Source organism: Canis lupus, chromosome 22, assembly GCF_011100685.1.
Source record: "Canis lupus familiaris isolate Mischka breed German Shepherd chromosome 22, alternate assembly UU_Cfam_GSD_1.0, whole genome shotgun sequence".
Taxonomy (NCBI): domain Eukaryota; kingdom Metazoa; phylum Chordata; class Mammalia; order Carnivora; family Canidae; genus Canis; species Canis lupus.
In genome coordinates, this window is record NC_049243.1 from 9,842,473 (window position 1) to 9,859,254 (window position 16,782).

The 16,782-nt window shown below is 52.1% G+C and overlaps 1 protein-coding gene and 1 long non-coding RNA gene across 4 annotated transcripts in view; one reads left to right on the forward strand and one right to left on the reverse strand.

Moving 5' to 3' along the window:
• Positions 1 to 4,746: 4,746 nt before the first annotated feature.
• LOC485469 (protocadherin-8) lies at positions 4,747 to 9,434 on the reverse strand. Of its 2 annotated transcripts, none has more exons than XM_038569677.1 (3): positions 6,882 to 9,434; positions 6,192 to 6,399; positions 4,747 to 5,710 (listed from the first exon to the last, which is right to left on the reverse strand). In XM_038569677.1, exons 1-3 carry the CDS (start codon positions 9,225 to 9,227, stop codon positions 5,337 to 5,339), a joined length of 2,928 nt encoding a protein of 975 aa, XP_038425605.1. In that variant the 5' UTR covers positions 9,228 to 9,434; the 3' UTR covers positions 4,747 to 5,336. The 2 variants fall into 2 exon arrangements, with proteins under 2 accessions (XP_038425605.1, XP_038425604.1); XM_038569676.1 differs by having other exon boundaries at positions 6,591 to 9,434.
• Positions 7,327 to 16,782, forward strand: part of LOC111091828 — a 54,932-nt gene continuing 45,476 nt past the window's right edge. The window contains exons 1-2 of one of the 2 annotated variants that reach the window (XR_005376298.1): positions 7,327 to 7,619; positions 10,589 to 10,904. This is a non-coding gene — a long non-coding RNA (uncharacterized LOC111091828). Of the gene's footprint in view, positions 7,620 to 10,588; positions 10,905 to 16,782 lie in introns of those variants that run through there. The other variant, XR_005376299.1, reaches the window with a different exon arrangement.

The following is a 16,782-nucleotide window of genomic DNA, read 5'->3' on the forward strand; positions in this document are numbered from 1 at the left end:
GCAGATACATTTGTACTGGAACCCAGGAATGACATAATAAAAGTTTGAATAAGGTGCTATTTCTTGTTCTGTATTAGACAGAAGTCGGTTTTAATCCCAATACCTCCTGGGATTAGCTGTGTGACCTAAGGCAAGTCACCTTACCTCTCCCCATATGCAAGATGGCTTTTTGGGGACTTAGCTAGAAAAGTTGTGAGGATTGAGTGTAAAGTGCTTGGTATGGTGCATAGAGCACAGTAATCATGAAAAAATGGTGTCTCTGTTCTTGTTCTTATGCTGCCATCCTGATCTGGACAGTCGCCCTAAAAGAAGGCACTGAAGCAGGGAATTGGGTGCAGGAAATTTATGCAGGAGGTGATCCCAGAAAGCACAGGTGGCTGAGAAAAGTGAGGTAGGGAGAGAGGAATGCCAACAAGGGATGAAGGCAGATTCACTTGAGGCTCTCAGGGGAACTGTGGAGAACACAACTCCACAAACTGTCCCTTCAGGGGCACCTGGGTGGCTCAGTTGGTTAAGAGTCTGCCTTCAGCTCAGGTCATAGTCTTGGGGTTCTGGGATCGAGCCCTGCATTGGGCTCCCTGCTCAGCGGAGAGTCTGCTTCTCTCTCACCCTACAATCTTCTGTTTTTTTTTTGTTTGTTTGTTTTTTTTTTGTTGTTGTTGTTTTTTGTTTTTTAACACAACTGTTACTCCAAGAGACTGGAAAGCTGGGGGTGTTTAGCCACCAAACTCATCTCTAATTGGCTGAGGGTTGCCTCTACAGATCTTATATATCCTGTACTTCCAGGTAGCTCTGTGCACAGACTGAATAAGCTTCTGTGGCCCCACTGGTGTTGGGGGTCCCAAGCCCTCAGGAAGTCCCAAGCAGCAGAGACAGACATTTGCAGTAGAGGTTATCACAGTGTATCCCGAAGTGTCCTCTGAAGCTCAGGTAGATTCAAAGTGGGGACTTGGATAGAGCATCCTATCTGCTGCAGTGGAGTGAGGGAACAGTGAAGAAGGTATATAGAAAACGGAATCGATAGATCTTGGTGAGTTGAGGAAAGAAATAGGGTAGAGTCTTCAAATGAAGTGTATTTTGGGTTTCATCTATAAACTGCAGTCCTATTTATTGAGTTTAAAACAATTGCCACGGGGGTAGTCTGTGTGTGTTTTTTTTTGGGGGGGGGGTGGTAATGGTGGCCGGGAAAGGAGGAGGATGATTTTCATTTGGACACACTGAGCCCAAAGTGCCCACAATATAGCCGCATACCATAGTGGGTAGGCAAATGGAATTTCCCTAATTCACATTAAACTATGTGGGTTTCACTCTGACATGTTGACATGTCTTTTACAAGTTTTGTGGGAGCAAATCCTGTACTCTGATAATGAGTAAAGACTTTTGCGGGCAGCCCGGGTGGCTCAGCAGTTGAGAGCCGCCTTCAGCCCAGGGCCCGATCCTGGGTCTCCAGGATCGAGTCCCATGTCGGATCCCTGCATGGAGCCTGCTTTTCCCTCTGCCTGTGTCTCTGCCTCTCTCTCTCTCTCTCTCTCTCTCTCTCTCTCTCTCTCTGCCTCTCATGAATAAATAAATACTTTTTTTTTTTTTTAAAAGGACTTTGGCCCACCGGGGGGAAAAGGCACATTTAATCTGGTGGTTTAAGTGATAGCTTTTAAAACAGCCCAGTGTCTCTTTCTACCTGCTGTTCTCTTATTAGGTGACTTTGAACCTGTTGGTGAATTCCATTGCAGATTATTTTCCTCTGAAGAAAGAGAATAATAGATGCTCTCTTGAGTTATTGCATAGCTGTTGAAAACTAGACAGCATTTTCAAAGCCCTTCTGAGTTGTTGGAAAGCACAGTGCCCCATCGAGCATTGTATTACCTTGCTTCAGTTTGCTCTTAAAACTTACAGCATTCCAATTATCCTGTTGTTACTGAATTCGATACTAAAGCGAATATGCTTGTTTTCGAAAATGGAATTTTTAGATGATAAAACCTTATATGTGCCAAGTGAGATAAGCCAGATAGTTAGCTAATTATGGCCTGGAACTCATCCTGATTATATATATTTTTTTCTCTCCACGTGCATATATATTTGTATTGAAGATATGCATCCTGTTTTCACTCTATTTCAGAATGCATTTTTCAATAGATGTGGAAACCACTTACATTTTAATTTTCTGAAGTGGTTTCTTTGATGGATATTTTATTATAGGAAGTGTAGGACATTCAAGTCAATGGGGCTAGATATAAAAATATGAAATAGGTAAAGTCTGGCTTAAGCTTTCTCCTTCAAGGTGAACTCCTACATTCCCAAGGGCTTTCCCATGTCCCAGCGCTCACTGCCAAAGTGCCCGAGGGTTGTTGGCCTCCACCTCCAAAAACCCAGGTGTTGGTGGGACGGTCACAGATCTCTAAGGTTTGTGAACTGGCCTGTGATGTTTACTTTAGCTGTACTTGTTTGTATACTCTCGAGTATACTCGAGCTTCTGGATTACACATTGAAAGTGGGAGAAGTAGAGGAAGCAAACCAGTAGCAGGACAAGGCCAGACATCCTGAATCTGTCATCTTCCTTAGTGGTGGGACTGCACTGATAGTTATGGTAGAGACTGGCTTTCAAAAAAGGTAAGGAAAGAGGAAGATGGAATGTAGCAAGTGTTACCATGGGCTAGGCATTGACTGAAGTACTCTGTTCATTTAATTTAATAAAGCAGCACATTTTCTTAGGACTGTGCTTGAAAGTCAACATTTCTAGAAAAAAGCATAAAGCTTCTTTTATCCAACTCCCATTTCTCCGAGAGTTCCTGCTGTTGGCCCTTAAAGACCTACTCCTTCTCCTTCCCTTCCTTTTTTTTTTTTAAATTTTTATTTATTTATGATAGTCACACACACAGAGAGAGAGAGAGAGAGGCAGAGACACAGGCAGAGGGAGAAGCAGGCTCCATGCACTGGGAGCCCGACGTGGGATTTGATCCCGGGTCTCCAGGATCATGCCCTGGGCCAAAGGCAGGCGCTAAACCGCTGCACCACCCAGGGATCCCTCCCTTCCTTTTTTGTTTAAACAATTTTAAGGACTGAATTGTATATCTGATTTTTTTTAAGTTCCAAGCAAAAATAAGGTTTCTAATGGTCATTACTCTAAGGGAAAAATATGACAGTGACATCATAGAGGTTTTGACAACTGATTTTTTGGGGGTAATGAAATAGTTTGTAGCTGCAAAATAAAGTAATGACAATGACATTATTTTACTTTTGAAGGGCATAAGCAGGCAAACATATTCAGAGATTGGATGCTTTTAGACTGCAGCGTGGGATTATTCATTCTTTATTTTGCTTCGTTATTCACTCTGCATTTGATGGGACAAGCTCAAGAATAAAGATTTAGATGTCAGAATGGGCATTCTCCCTAGGGGTCTCTCTGCTGGGGGCTGGTCATCATGGCTCTGGAGCTGTCTGGTAACCTAGTCATATCCACAATTTTTTTTTTTTTTTTTGAGAACCCAAAGTCTGGGGAGTCCAAGCTTGTCAGGCGCATGCTCAGCTCAGCTCCCTGCAGAAACCACTGAACTCTGTGCAGGCCGTGGGTGGCAAAGCACTTGTGTGTGCCCACCCTGCTGTTCAGCTTGGAGCCACCACTGGTTTCAATTATGACTTCAACAGGCAGCTTTGAGGGCTCCTCTATTCACTACAGTGCCTCACACTCTATAATTAGTAATAAAGGGGCACAGGCACTTCACAAATATAAAGGGCTAAACAATAATCAGGCAGCAAAGGCAATGCATCGGGACTTATTCACCTCTGTGTTTCTTTCAAGTTAAACAAAACAAAACAAAAACCTTCTTGTTGCTTCATTTTATTTTCTTGACTTGAATAATCTGGGTTTGAACCTCATTCTGGCCATTGACTAGCTGTATGACTTTGGGCATTTTACCTACCCTTGCTGTGCCCTAGTTTTCTCATTTGTAAATCTCATGGGGGGAAGTTTGAGGCTTAAATGAGATAATTCCTGCGGAGGGCTTTGTGAGGATCTTGGCTCATATTAAAGCTTGCTCAGTAAATGTTAGCCTTCATTATTATCATTTTAATTTCAAATGAAATGAATGGAGTATAAGACATAGACATAGGTCTTTTGAGTGTCTCTTAAAAACCTTCCATAGCAAACATTAAGTTCACACAGACACACAAATAGGTGGGTATAATTAACCCCCTACCTCCACAGGTACCCAGCATTGACAAGGATCAATATTTTATCAGTCTTGCTTCATATAGCCCCTGAGTTTTCTCCTAGAATATTTTAAAGCAAATCCCAAGTACGTCATTTCACCCATACATTTGAGCGTATTTTTACTATTAACATCCTAATATGCTAAGAGCTCCTTGAGACTATGTCTCCTTAACCTCGAACCCCAGCTCTTAGGGGAGTTACTGCAGTTAGTAAAAACTCAACAGACGTTTGATTGGTGAATGAACAGCCCAAACAGCTCCCTCTACTTTTTGTAGATGCTCCATAAATATCCGTTGAGTGAATAAATGAGAACAAAAATTTTTATAGAGTGCCTGATGTAAATAGAAATGCACATGATTTCCAAAATAAAGTATTTTTAATACTCAGATGAGGCTTTCCAATACTTGAAAGTTTAATATTGCTGTGAATATTAATAATGCCCAAAGAATTAGCACTTGAAAGAAGGTTTAATTCTGGCACTCAGATTATTTGTGAATGTCTAACTGTAGGCAGCTTCATGGAAAGCAATTAGCAGATTCTTCAAACACATGACAAATCCTTTATTACTGTGCTTATAAGTGACACGGTTTGGTTTACAGAAAACCAAAAGTAATTAAATAACATTGAACTTGGAATCTACCACAGACGCAAGATATACAAGGTATACTTGGCAAGGCAAAAATTCTCAAACACTAGGTTGTTTCAGGTGAAAGATAAATTTCCATTTTAAGTAATTCCCACATTTTTTTTTTTTGTCTTACAGACAGTTCCTTTGGCAATAACTTCCACTTTAGCTTTTATTATATAAAAATATAACAAAATTTCATTATATACAAACATTACATTACACAATGTACAGGTTAAAAACACTAAGAAAATGGCAAGCTGCAAGTGAAATTAAAGTCAATAGCATGATAAAAATTAAATACTGCACACATTTCATAAAAATTACATTAACTACATTTTTGTTTGCAAATACCAAACAGTACCAATGTGATTGGAAATAGCTTCCAACAGCTTCATTTTAAGGCACATCTTGCATATTTATATGTACAACACTGAAACCAGTCAATAACTTAGGGGCTTCTCGGAGTGACCTGTATATGTTGTGAACACATGCAGCGTGGGATTACACATTTTCATTGGCTTCCTTCTTTGGGGACAGGTACCTGCCAGGGGGGGACTGATAGAGGGGTACCCCGATCTCCTGCAAGTCTGGGAGCCTCCCCGGACGGGGAGGGGAGAGCAGAGTGACTGTCCTGTCGTAGTCCCTATGCAGCACTTTCTCATAGACGCTCTGCAGCCCCACCGTCTTGGGCAGCTGGGCCTGGTAGTAATTGTCCCTGCGCAGAGGATCCCGAGGCAGGGACGTGCTCTTACAGAAGGTAGACATCTGGGCTGGCGGGTGAGGTGGGGGATGCGTGTTGGGCCCTCCGCATGACGGGCTCCAGCAGCGGTCAGAGTGGCCCAGGATCTTACACTCCGCGGTACACGCCCACAGTCCTAGCATAAAAGAGAAAGGGAGAGAGCCTGGTGATTATTACTGAGATGGCACACAGCTACGCCTCCCTCTTCAGAACGTCAGGCAGGGTCAGGGCGGGGCTGAAAAGAAAAGCAAGCAGGATGAGGGTGAACGCGGGGATTCAGGATTCGAAACACCGCTTCCTATACAGCCACCTTCTGGTGAAGTCGGCTCAGCTCCTTTTGCCGGAAGCAAGTGAAAACCCCGAGGGGCAGAACTGTCCTCCTCAGGTAGCTAGAGCATCACCCCTGCCTGCACCTAAACAGGATGGGAGTGTTCTTTATTCAAGTGGTGGAGCTGCCTCGATGTGGCATTTTGAAATCAGCCGATCTCGGGGACTGGAAAAAGTGGGGGGGTGGTGGTGGTGGTGGGGGGGTGTTGGCTGGGAACGGAGATGGACAGGAGGGCGGCAAGGGAGGGAGACGAGGAGAGCTGAACTTGGCAGGAAAGAAGAGCCCTCACCGCTCTGCATGTGGTTGATGAGATCCTTTTTCAGAGCGTCCCCGCTGATGTCGGAATCGCTGTCGTTGAAGTCGCTGTCCCCTTTACCGCTGTCTTTGCCGCTGAACTTCTCCGCTTCCCGGCCCGAGATGGTGTTGAAGGAGTGTCCTTTCCAGACCGCCACAGGGGGCGCCGGCTCCTTTCCGAAGCCGGGCGAGGCGCCGTAGGGCTGCAGCAAGGGATGGGGGATGCGGAGCGGGAGGGGGAGAGGAGGGGAGGTGGGGGTTGGACAAGAAACAAACAAGACAGGTGCGACAGGTTAGGCATCTCCGGCGCAGGCACACCCAGGCCCCTCCAGTCCCGTCCCCCAGCCTGTCCGCGGAGCGCGGAGGGGGGCGCCCGGCCGAAGGAAGGCCTCACCTCGGCGTGCGCGCCGCGGAGCCGCTGCTGCCCCTCGAAGTGACAGGAGCTTTCCCCGGTGGCGCTGCCGCCCTCCGAGCCCGGCACTTCGGCCGCGGCGACCGCGGGCGGGGGCGGGTCGGCCGCGGGGCTGCCAAAGGGCGCTTTGCCGCTGCCAGGGAAGGTGAGCACGTCGAACATGTTGGGCCTGGGCCCGGCTCCCCGGGCAGCCTCCTCCGGGGAGCCGGGAGCCGAGGCTCCGCCGCCCGCCGCCCCGGGCCGCTCTTCCCGGCGGGCCCCCCCTTTGCGCACCTCCTTCTTGCGGCGGTTGCAGGTGGTGGCGATGGCGATGATGGCGGCCAGCAGCAGCGTACAGCTCCCGGCCAGCACGATGATGACGATCAGCGGCGTGTCCCACTGCAGCGCCGGCCCCGACGCCGCGAGCCGCGAGCCAGGCGGGCGAGATCGCTCCGGGCCCCCCGCGCTGGCGGGCGCCCCCGGCCCGCGCCCGCCGCCCGCGGTCACCACGAAGCTGACGGTGGCGGTGGTGGAGAGCGGGGGGCGGCCGCCGTCGGACACGACCAGCAGCGCCCGGAACGCGCGGCCCGGCGGCTCCTGCGAGAGGTCGCCTGTGAGCACGATCTCCCCCGTGCGGCGGCCGATGGCGAAGGCTTCTCGCGGCTCCTGCTGCAGCAGCTCGAACGCCAGCTCCCCGTTGGCACCGTCGTCCGCGTCCCGAGCCTGCACGCGCGCCACGGCCGTGTCCCTCGCCGTGCGCCCGGGGACCGCCACTTCCAGGGTCCCGTTGGCCGGCGCCGGGTGCACCAGGACCGGTGCGTGGTCGTTCTGGTCCAGCACCCGCACCTGCACCAGGGCGCTGCTGGAGAGCTGCGGGGAGCCTCCGTCGCTCGCCTGGATGCGCACGTCGAGCTGGCGCAGCGTCTCATAGTCGAAGCTGCGCAGCGCGTAGATGGCCCCGGTGGCCGGGTCCACCGACACGTAGGTGGACACCGAGCCCCCGGCGCGGCCCACTTCTGCCTCCAGCAGCCGGTAGGTGACCTGGCCGTTGCGGCCCAGGTCCGGGTCCCGCGCGGCCACCGTGGCCAGGTAGGCGCCGGGCGGATTGTTCTCACGCACCGACACCTCGTAGACTGGCCGCGTGAAGAGCGGCGCGTTGTCGTTCTCGTCGCTCACGCGCACGGTGTAGGGCCGCACGGTGCGTAGCGGGGGCGCGCCGCGGTCCTCGGCCACCAGCGTCAGGTTGTACTCGGCGATGCGCTCGCGGTCCAGCGACGCCGCGGTCACCACCAGGTAGCTGCCCGCGTAGGCCGGCTGCAGCCGGAAGTGCTCGTGCCCGTAGAGGGCGCAGCGCACCTGCCCGTTGGCGCCCGAGTCCCTGTCCGAGGTGCTGACCAGCGCCACCAGGCTCTCGCGCGCCGCCCCCTCTGGCACCAGGGAGACGGCGCCCGCCTCCGGCGTCCCGGGCCCGGTGGGCGAGGTCGCGTCCGCACCCCCGAGAGCGGCGGCGGCGGCGGCGGCGGCCGCGGCGAAGGGAGAGGCGGCAGGTGCGCCCGGGGCGGCCAGCGGGGTGATGGTGATGTCCGGAGCGTTGTCGTTGACGTCGCGGATGCGCACGATGACCTTGCAGGTGGAGGCCCGGGGCCCGGGGCCGCGGTCCTGGGCGCGCACGTCCAGCTCGTAGGTGTCCTGGCGCTCGTAGTCCACGGGTCCCGCCAGGGTGAGGCGGCCGGAGCGCGGGTCCAGGCGGAAGAGGCGGCGCGCCTCGGGCGGGGTGCGGGCCCCGAAGGCGAACACCACGTCGCCGTTGGGGCCCTCGTCGGGGTCCGCCGCGTCCAGGTCGAGCAGCAGCGAGCCCACGGGCGCGTCCTCCGCCAGCTCCACTTCGGCCACGGCGCCCTGCGGGAAGGCCGGGCTGTGGTCGTTGGCGTCCAGCACCCGCACGCTGAGGGCGGCCGTGGCGGAGCGCGGCGGGCGGCCGCCGTCCTGGGCCACCAGCTCCAGGCTGTAGGCGGCCTGGCTCTCGCGGTCCAGCTCCTGCAGCAGCACCAGGTCCGCGCACTGGGCGCCGTCCGCGCGCGTCTGCAGTTCCACGCGGAAGGGGCTGTGAGGCTCGGCCAGGCGCACGCTCTGCAGTCCGTTGGCCCCCACGTCCTCGTCCACCGGCACCTCCAGGGGGATGCGCGTGCCCACGGCCGCGCCCTCCGACACCTCCACGGGGATCTGGGCCCGGGGGAAGCGCGGCGCGTGGTCGTTGATGTCCCTCACCTCCACCTCCACGTGCACCAGCCGGAACTGCTCCTGGGAGAAGCTGACCACGTCGAAGGCCAGCACGCACTGTGGCGCTTGGCCGCACAGCCGCTCGCGGTCCAGGCCCGCGTCCCCGACGGTCAGCTGCCCGTCGCCCTCGCGCACCCGGAGCAGCGAGCTGTTGAACTGCTTCATCAGGCGGAAGCTGGCGTCTCCGGACACTTTCATATGCAGGTCCTCGGCCAGGGTCCCGATGACCGTGCCGGGGGCGTCCTCCTCGAAGGTGCTGTATCGCACTGTCTTGCTCTGGGCCACCGAGAGCACCCAGCAGAGGCTGAAGAGCTGTAAAGGGAGAAGGCAGGGGCTGCCCCCGCGCCCCGCTGGACCCATGCCGCCAGCCCCGAGTGCTAGTCCAAGGCGCTGAGCGATGATTCCTCCCTGGTTCGCGGGTCCCGGGGTGAGTCGCAGGCTCCTAGGAGCACGCTCTCGGCGAGCCCCGTGAGGGAGGTCTGCGGGCTGCAGCGCGAGGTCCCGGCGGGCTCCGGGGACGCGCCGACCCGCCCCCGCCGAGCACCGCTCCCTTCCCTCCCGCGGCTGGAGCTGCGCCGCCGCGCGCCGCCTCCGCTTTTATAGCAGCCGATATGCAAATCGGCAGAGCCGGGCAGCCAATGGCAGCTTCGCCCTCGCGCCGCTCCTACGCCGGCCTCTGACAATCCCTTTAATGTGGAAAGGCTTAGAGGGGAAAACAAGAAAGGAAAATTAGGGAATCTTTTCTTTGTTTCTTTAACTCCTTTCGCCTTTTTTTTTTTTTTTTATTTTCCTCCTTTCCTGTCAACGCCCTGAATACAGAGGAGTTGGCACAGGTCGCCCAGAGTCAAAGCAGTGGATGGTTTTGTTAATTGTGTCCGTCCGGAGCCCACTTTTCCAGCTGAGAGCAAACACGCTGGGGTTTCGCCCCAGTAGCTCGGGACCACCCCCCACCCCGCCCACTTTTTTTTTTTTTTTTTTTTTTTTTGCCTTTTGTACCTTCGAAGTTTACGATCCTCGCCTTTTTCTCCACCGACTTGCTCAGCCCAGTGAGGTCTTCCTATACAGCCTTCTCTCCCAGCTTCCCAAGGCGCTCGGCAGTACCTTGTCGATTTAGGAAATCCCAAAGACGAGGGGAAATTGATTCTATTCAAAATTGCGTCCGCCAAATTGTGATTTGCTCGTGTGAGCCTCGGCGATCAGGGCTGCCACTTCCCTTTCAGAAAAGAGCTCTGCGATGTGTTAGTATGCATGTCACTGTCCAAATGGCTTTCTTAAGCCCTGGGCCGCTAGCAGGCCAGGAAAAAAAAAAAAAGTTCCAAATAGGATTTAGCATAAGCTTGAGGAGATTTGGAAAGATTTCAAAGATCAGACTGTATCAAAGGCTTATGAAGCCCTCGTTAGCAGTGGAAATAGAATGGCATGGCAGGCGATCCCATTGGAGGCCCCAATGTCTGTATTATTTCACTGTGACAAGCTAAGGGGAGAGAAAGTTGAACAGTTTCCACAGCGGAGTTGGGCTAACTTGAATATAATGAGCAAACGCCACATGTATCCATTATGTTCCTCTATTCATCCCCAATCACTGCCATAACTCTCCGGCTAAACGGTGATGGGCGCTGAATTCCACACAATACCCGGCTCGTATTAAAGTGCATTTAGAGAACTTTCCCTCCTGATGCCTGGTTCCGCTTATTTAGAGGATTTTCTTTCTGTCCTAATAGGGCTGCTCCGAGAAGCAACACTCATCCCGTTCCAGAAGAACAAAATCACAGCATGACGTTGAAACCTGGCACGAACCTGGGGGAACTTAACCATCTGCCTGCAAACGTGTGGAGCTTCGGTATTGCCAGACTCTGGGCTGGGCGGATCCCGGCCCCACCCCCACCCCCGGCCAGGCTGGGCGAGGCCCCCCACAGGTAGTCCCCCCACCCTCAGAATCCGAGAAGACCCAGGAGTTGGAGCTCCAAGCAGGGACAAGACGAGTTCTTATTGAAGAGCTTTATGGAGCAGGTTATGCAAATACACACGGAGGAGAGGTAAAAACAAAAGCCACGCACTGGAAGATTTTTTTTTTTAAAAAGGCGATGGATTTGATAAGCAGACTGCATTTGGGGAACGTTCTTCCGAATCCAGATTTTAGTCCTACTGTCAGCATCCATCTGTGTTTTCCTTTTGCTCAAACCCGAGGGAATGCGTCCTGAGGTCTTTTCAGAACACCTTCGGGAGGTTTTTCCGCCCGCCCCCCGAAGTAGGGAGACCACGCAGGGGAGGCGGGGTGGGGCGTGCAGCGGGGGTGGGGGAGAATGAAGTAGGAGCCCTGGAATTGCCAAAGGGGGGAAAATGCAGCCCCAGCGATCAATAAATAAGAGCTCTTCTGAGATTGGGAAGAGGGCGGGGCTGTGGGTAGCTGGGGGCTTCCCTAGCGCGTGGGTGACTCTGGGTTCCTTTCCCGCCTCCTCCACCTTGCTGCCCTGGTATTGCTAAAAGCAGCGAAGCCAGGTACTGCAGCGGCGCAGGCACTAGGGAAAGGCGACGCCCCCTACAGGAGCGCGATTCCCAGCCTTCTCTTCCACTTTCCCCTCCACCCCACCCAGCTGCCAATTAATAGCTTGCTCTCTCTGTGCTGCAGCAGAGGGACCTTTCTCAGGGGTATGCACAGCCGAGAGAACTTTCTGTCTTCTGTCCGCGCCTCGCAGCACTCCCACCCCGGCCTGGGGCCTGTAGGTGACCGTTAGCGCTCTTAGGGTCCCGGCCTCCCCCTCATTATGCCCTTCCCGGGGCAGCCTGGACGCGGACAGATTCAGAACCCGGCAGTCGGACAGCGGCCTCCCCGCGGCCGCGGCTGTAACCCCGGGAGGTCAGATCTGCTCGGCGCTGCGCTGCGGAGCCGAGGACGTGGGGAGCGAGCTGGGGAGGGTGGGGGCAGCGGGACCGGAGTCGCAGAGAAAAGGATGCTTTCAGCTGTTTCCGGGAGTAGACAGCTGGCTAGAGCACCGGCGCAAGTGGCTGGAAGCCGGGCCCAGCCTGCGCCCCCTGCGCCCCCGCGCCCCTCCGTTCTGGGCTGGACCCCAAAGGACCCCAGCCGCGCGCTGTTTAAATTTATTTTTGCTCGGCTGGAGAATCAGAACTACCTAATATTTCTACTCCAAGCGCTTCGCGGCATCACGCTCCTGAAATCCGCGAAGGCGTGCTGGGGCGGGGGAGTGGGGGAGCGGGCGCCAGCCAAGCTGGAGGAGGGGTGGAGGGGTGGAGGGGGGGGCGGCCTAAGTGGGCCGTGCAAAGCGTTCTATCCCGGGCGGGGAGACTCGGCCGCTCCGAGGGGACCCGGGCCGCGGCGGCAAAGAGCCCGGGGCTGAGCCGCAGGAGCAGAGCAGCGAGCACGGCCTCCCGAGCCGGCTGCAGAGGTGTGAAGGCACGCGAGCAGAAGGAGCTCCGGCCCCGCCGCCTGCGGCCTCCAGATTATGGAAATAGGATTTAAAATAGCGCATCAGCGCCTACAGCATCTCCCGGGGGATGCAAAGTGTCCTGGGAGGTGGGGTCTGTGGGGATGGGGGAGGTGGGGGGGGGGGAGGAGAGGGAGGGAGGGAGGGAGGGAGGGGGACTCGCCCTCCCCCAGCGCTGATCCAGCCCCTACAAAAGCAGCTCAGATCGACTTGTTATCATACCAAAGGCCCGGGGCTGGCTCAAAGGAGCCCCTTTCTCTAAGGTTTTAGCAACTTCGCCCGCAACTGTCTTGCAATCCTGAGAACAAACACAGGCCCACAATGGCTGGCGTTTTCTCGGAATGCAAATGTTGCGGGCTCCGCAAAGCTGGGTTTCTGGGCCCGAGCCTAATGCCTGCTTTGTGAAACTCGCGTGCAGACTCCGAGATTGACACGGGTGTCACGTGACGGATTAGGGCTGCAGGAAAAGTTTTCAAAGCGGCGACAATGGGGGGCTCAGGCGGATCTGATAGCTCCCACAGTTTAGCGGGAAAGAGAATCAGGATATATTCTCATACGTAATAGGATTATCTTTTCCATTTAAAGTTCTATACAGCATGTAATTTATTTTTAATTAGGATTATATCTATCAGGAAGGGGAACTAGACTTCGCTGGAAAGTGTAATTCTAAGGATGGGTGCGGAGAAGGGTTATTTTTTTTAACCTTTTAACTATTTAAAAAATATTATAAGCCCAGGGCCCATCTCCCCCTCCCCCGCCCCCCTTCAACAGGCTCACTGCATCGGATAAACCTTCTTCCAGGGAGGTTTGCAGCAAGGGCTCCTCCAAGCAGAGAACACAGGCAGCACTTCAGAGGCATCCAATTCATCCTTGTAACGAAAGCATACTTTGTAGAAATCTCAGAATTCCTAAGTCGCTGGGTTTTGCTGGGGTTTGCTCTCTAGAAATGCAGCCAAGCTCTTTTCTACATTCCAAATGCTAACTTGATAATTTTTTTAAAATGCATCTCCCTCTCTGTTATATTGGGCTGTCAGTACTGGCATTGAGACTTTTAAACTTTGGTACCCACAGAACAGCATCCTCCATAGCCCTGATTCAAACTCAGCAGGCAGCCAGTGAGGCAGTTTGGGGGTGAAGGTAAATGTTGTTTAAACATTGATTTTTGGATTGATCCCAGTACTAGATGCTCACAAACCCTGGACCAAGTCCAGGTCTTGGGTTCCTCATTTTTGTGTGTGTTCTGTGTGTCAGGATGCTTTGGAATTCCACCCTCACCTGATAAGAAACAAAACTTGGCTGTTGGCTACAGGCTCTGAATCATGCTGCTTGGGTTCAAATCTTTGACCATTGAATTGCTGTGCGACCCTGGGCAAATTACTTGATCTCTCTGTAAAGGGGGCTATTAATAATAATACCTTGTAAAGTTGACTTGTGTAAGGTAATACAGTGTCAGGTGCTTAGGAAGCCCTGAGCTCATGTTAATTACCATTTCCTTTTAAAGCGCAAGGAAGAGACATCAGAAGCCATGTCATCTAAACCTTTTAGTTCCCAGGTGACATATTTAATCAGAAAGACAAAAAACAAAACAAAACAAAACAAAACAAAACAAAACAACACCTCTCCTGTTTCCTTTTTGCTTCTTTGCTTTCATTACAACTATCTTACTTACCCCTTTTTTCCTCCCACTCTTCGGGAAACAATTAGATATAGTTGTAGGTTTATGGATTCACAAGGGAAGGAAAAAAATGGTCATGTGAGAGTTCAAGTAACTTTTCTGCTTTCATGTCATTTCAAAATCTTTTGGTACCTTACTCTCTGGTTGAGATCAGATGATGGCAAAAAGCAGTTCCCAGTAGACTTTTTCACCACCCATTTCCGTAAAAGCCATGTATCATGACTGAAACCACCTACAAGACAAATATTTAGTAGACAGCAACTTGCTATTCTGGGGGAGCGAGAACATTCCAGAAGACTTTCACTCTTAGGATGCTCAGGGGTACCAGGTGATTTTCTGTGACTTACACGGAGCCAGTGTGTGACTCTGTGCTTCTCTTCAACTTTAGTCTATTAGGGCTGCCACAAACTGCCTGGTTTACAACAGAAATTTATATTCTCACAGTTCTGGAGACTGGAAGTCCAACATCAAGGTGTCGGCAGGGTCCTTCTGAGGGCTGTGAGGGAGAATCTGTTCTATGCTTCTCTCCTCACTTTATTTAAAAGAAAAGAAAAGGAGGAGAAGGAGGGGAAGGAGAAGGAGAAAGGAGAAGGAGAAGTAGAAGAAAAAGAAGGAGAAGAAATCAGTGACTTTGCTTGCCAGTCCTGAGGCAGGAAAACTAGAAGAGGAAGGACACCACAATCAGGTGTGAGGATTGCTGTGATAAAGGCCTACCCAGCAGCCCATCCCAGGTGGGTGCCCACAGTCTTTAGGGGGGTGGAATATCTGCACACACGTCACATGTCAAGAACAGTGGTGCCGGTATGCATTGCATGCCTTCTTGAACCCAGAGGAAGGGGGCCCAATTGTGCTAAGGAGTAGAGATGCTCAGGGAAATTTTCCTGCAGGAGGTAACATTTGAGCTGAATTTTGAAGGATGAGCAGACATTATCTGGGGGTAGAGAGAGAGGGAGGTGTGGAGATGAAAAGGGCATTCCCTCCTGAAGGAACAGCTCAATGGCATGAAGATCCTAGGCCTGGAGGAGGGACCTTGGGATGAAGAAAGCCAGAGTGAGCAGGCTGGTGCTTCATACACCACGTTGAGGAATTCCAGTTCTATCCTTGGGCAATGGGGTTGAAGGAGGTCATTCTGAAATCACAGGTTCACCAGGGTAAACAGAGGGCGAAAGAGGGGCAGGGCAGAGAAGTGAACAAAGCCTAAACAGGTAGACTCTATTCTAGGAGGAAGGTGAAGGGCAATTGTCTGAAGTGACTGGTTTGGGAACAGTGACTAGCTAGTTAGTGGTCTAGCTGAATCCCAAGAGACTCAAGTCGGAGAGGCGTACACTGAGATGACACTTGCTGTCTGTGGGCCCAGCCAGAGGATTCATCCTCTGGAGAATGCAGGTCCTCTTGGGAACTTCCTCTTGGATGTCTGGTTCCAAGGAGAGTTCAAGCAGACAGTAGGGTTTTCTTTTTGCTCAGAAAGCTGAGGCTTCTCTGGGTTCAGCCAGGAGCAGGTCCAGAGTCCCCACAGTATATCTTCTGTTGGGTATCTGTTCAAGACAAATAGTGGGGAGGGGGGGCAGGGGTGGAGGTGAGGGCAGTGAGGAGCTGTGTGTTCCAAAGCTGCCTGTAGCCTGGGGTTGTGGACAGAGAGCCAATGTTCCCCTTATCATCCAAGGATTTAGTGTGTGTGGAGGGAGGAATGGTGGGGGCGATTAAGAATTTCCCTGGAGTGTTTTGTTTGAAAAGTATAGGATATAGGATGTAGCCTGGGCTCCTGGACCTCGCTTATGGTTCCTAGGCACTCTGAGGCAAAATTAGAACCAAATTACACAGTTCATGGTGGAAGAAGAGAGGTTGTAGATAACCAAAGGAGCCCTCAGTGAGGATTCAAAGAGCCACAAATCTCTGCTCAAACCATGCTCAGGAGTTCTGTAGTTAAATAAATTGGATGGATTAATTGCTTTCAGAGCCTAAAACATGCGGTTGCAAATTTGGGGTTTTGTTATTAATAAATCCCACATGATTCAAAAGAAATTAAGGCAAGAAGCTAGAGTCTTTTCAAGGGGAAGAGAATTTTAATCATTGGTTGGTCTTTTTTTTTTTTTTCCCCTTTCCTCAAAGTTATTGTTCTGTAAGTGCTGAAGACTTCTGACTCAGGCTTTCCTTTGGATCTGATGGCTTGAACTCGCCTTCTCCAAGTGGGTCACAATCCGCTTTTGAAATGGAAATGAAGTCTGCATGGCAAGCTCACCCTCGGAGCCCTGGGACCCGGGCCCAGCCAGGGCACAGCAGAGCCTGGTGCTATAAATTTCTCCGTAGATCTGAGAGCAGTTTTAGGCCATTGATCTCATGTCATCCAGAATCGAGATGGAGTGACGGCTGATAAACTGCACGGTGACAGGCTGCGGCCTTGGAAGAAAAAAGTCTAGATGCAGGATAAAAAAAAAAAAAAAAAAAAGGAGCTGATGGATTAGTTATCAGCCTCCCGATTCTCCTCACCCTGGATTATTTCTGAACACTTTGGAGGCATTTATTTTCAGGTAATTTTACAGTTGTCTTTTTGTCCTTCAGAGGTGCTTTGGTCTATGAAACCACTCAGGGAATTGAGATGAAATCATTTTTATATGGATTGCTCGACAGCCCCCTGGAAGTCCCCGAAGCCCTGCTCTTAGGCCCAAACCCTTAGGAAACTTTTACCTGCAGTGCAGGGAACTGTGGATGCAAATAACAATCAGTATTAATGCTAATTCATGATTCTTCAGCAGCACAATCCAGCCTACTGTTCTCAAGGTGCTACTTGCTGTAATAA

Bases quoted from the DNA above. Each gene is read 5' to 3' on its own strand.
- LOC485469 (XM_038569676.1), bottom strand. From the start codon at position 9,227: ATGGGTCCAGCGGGGCGCGGGGGCAGCCCCTGCCTTCTCCCTTTACAG. The intron at 6,400-6,590 runs GTGAGGCCTTCC...CCCTTGCTGCAG, and splicing joins TCCGCGGCGCGCACGCCGAG to CCCTACGGCGCCTCGCCCGG. The intron at 5,711-6,191 runs GTGAGGGCTCTT...CTTTTATGCTAG, and splicing joins CATCAACCACATGCAGAGCG to GACTGTGGGCGTGTACCGCG.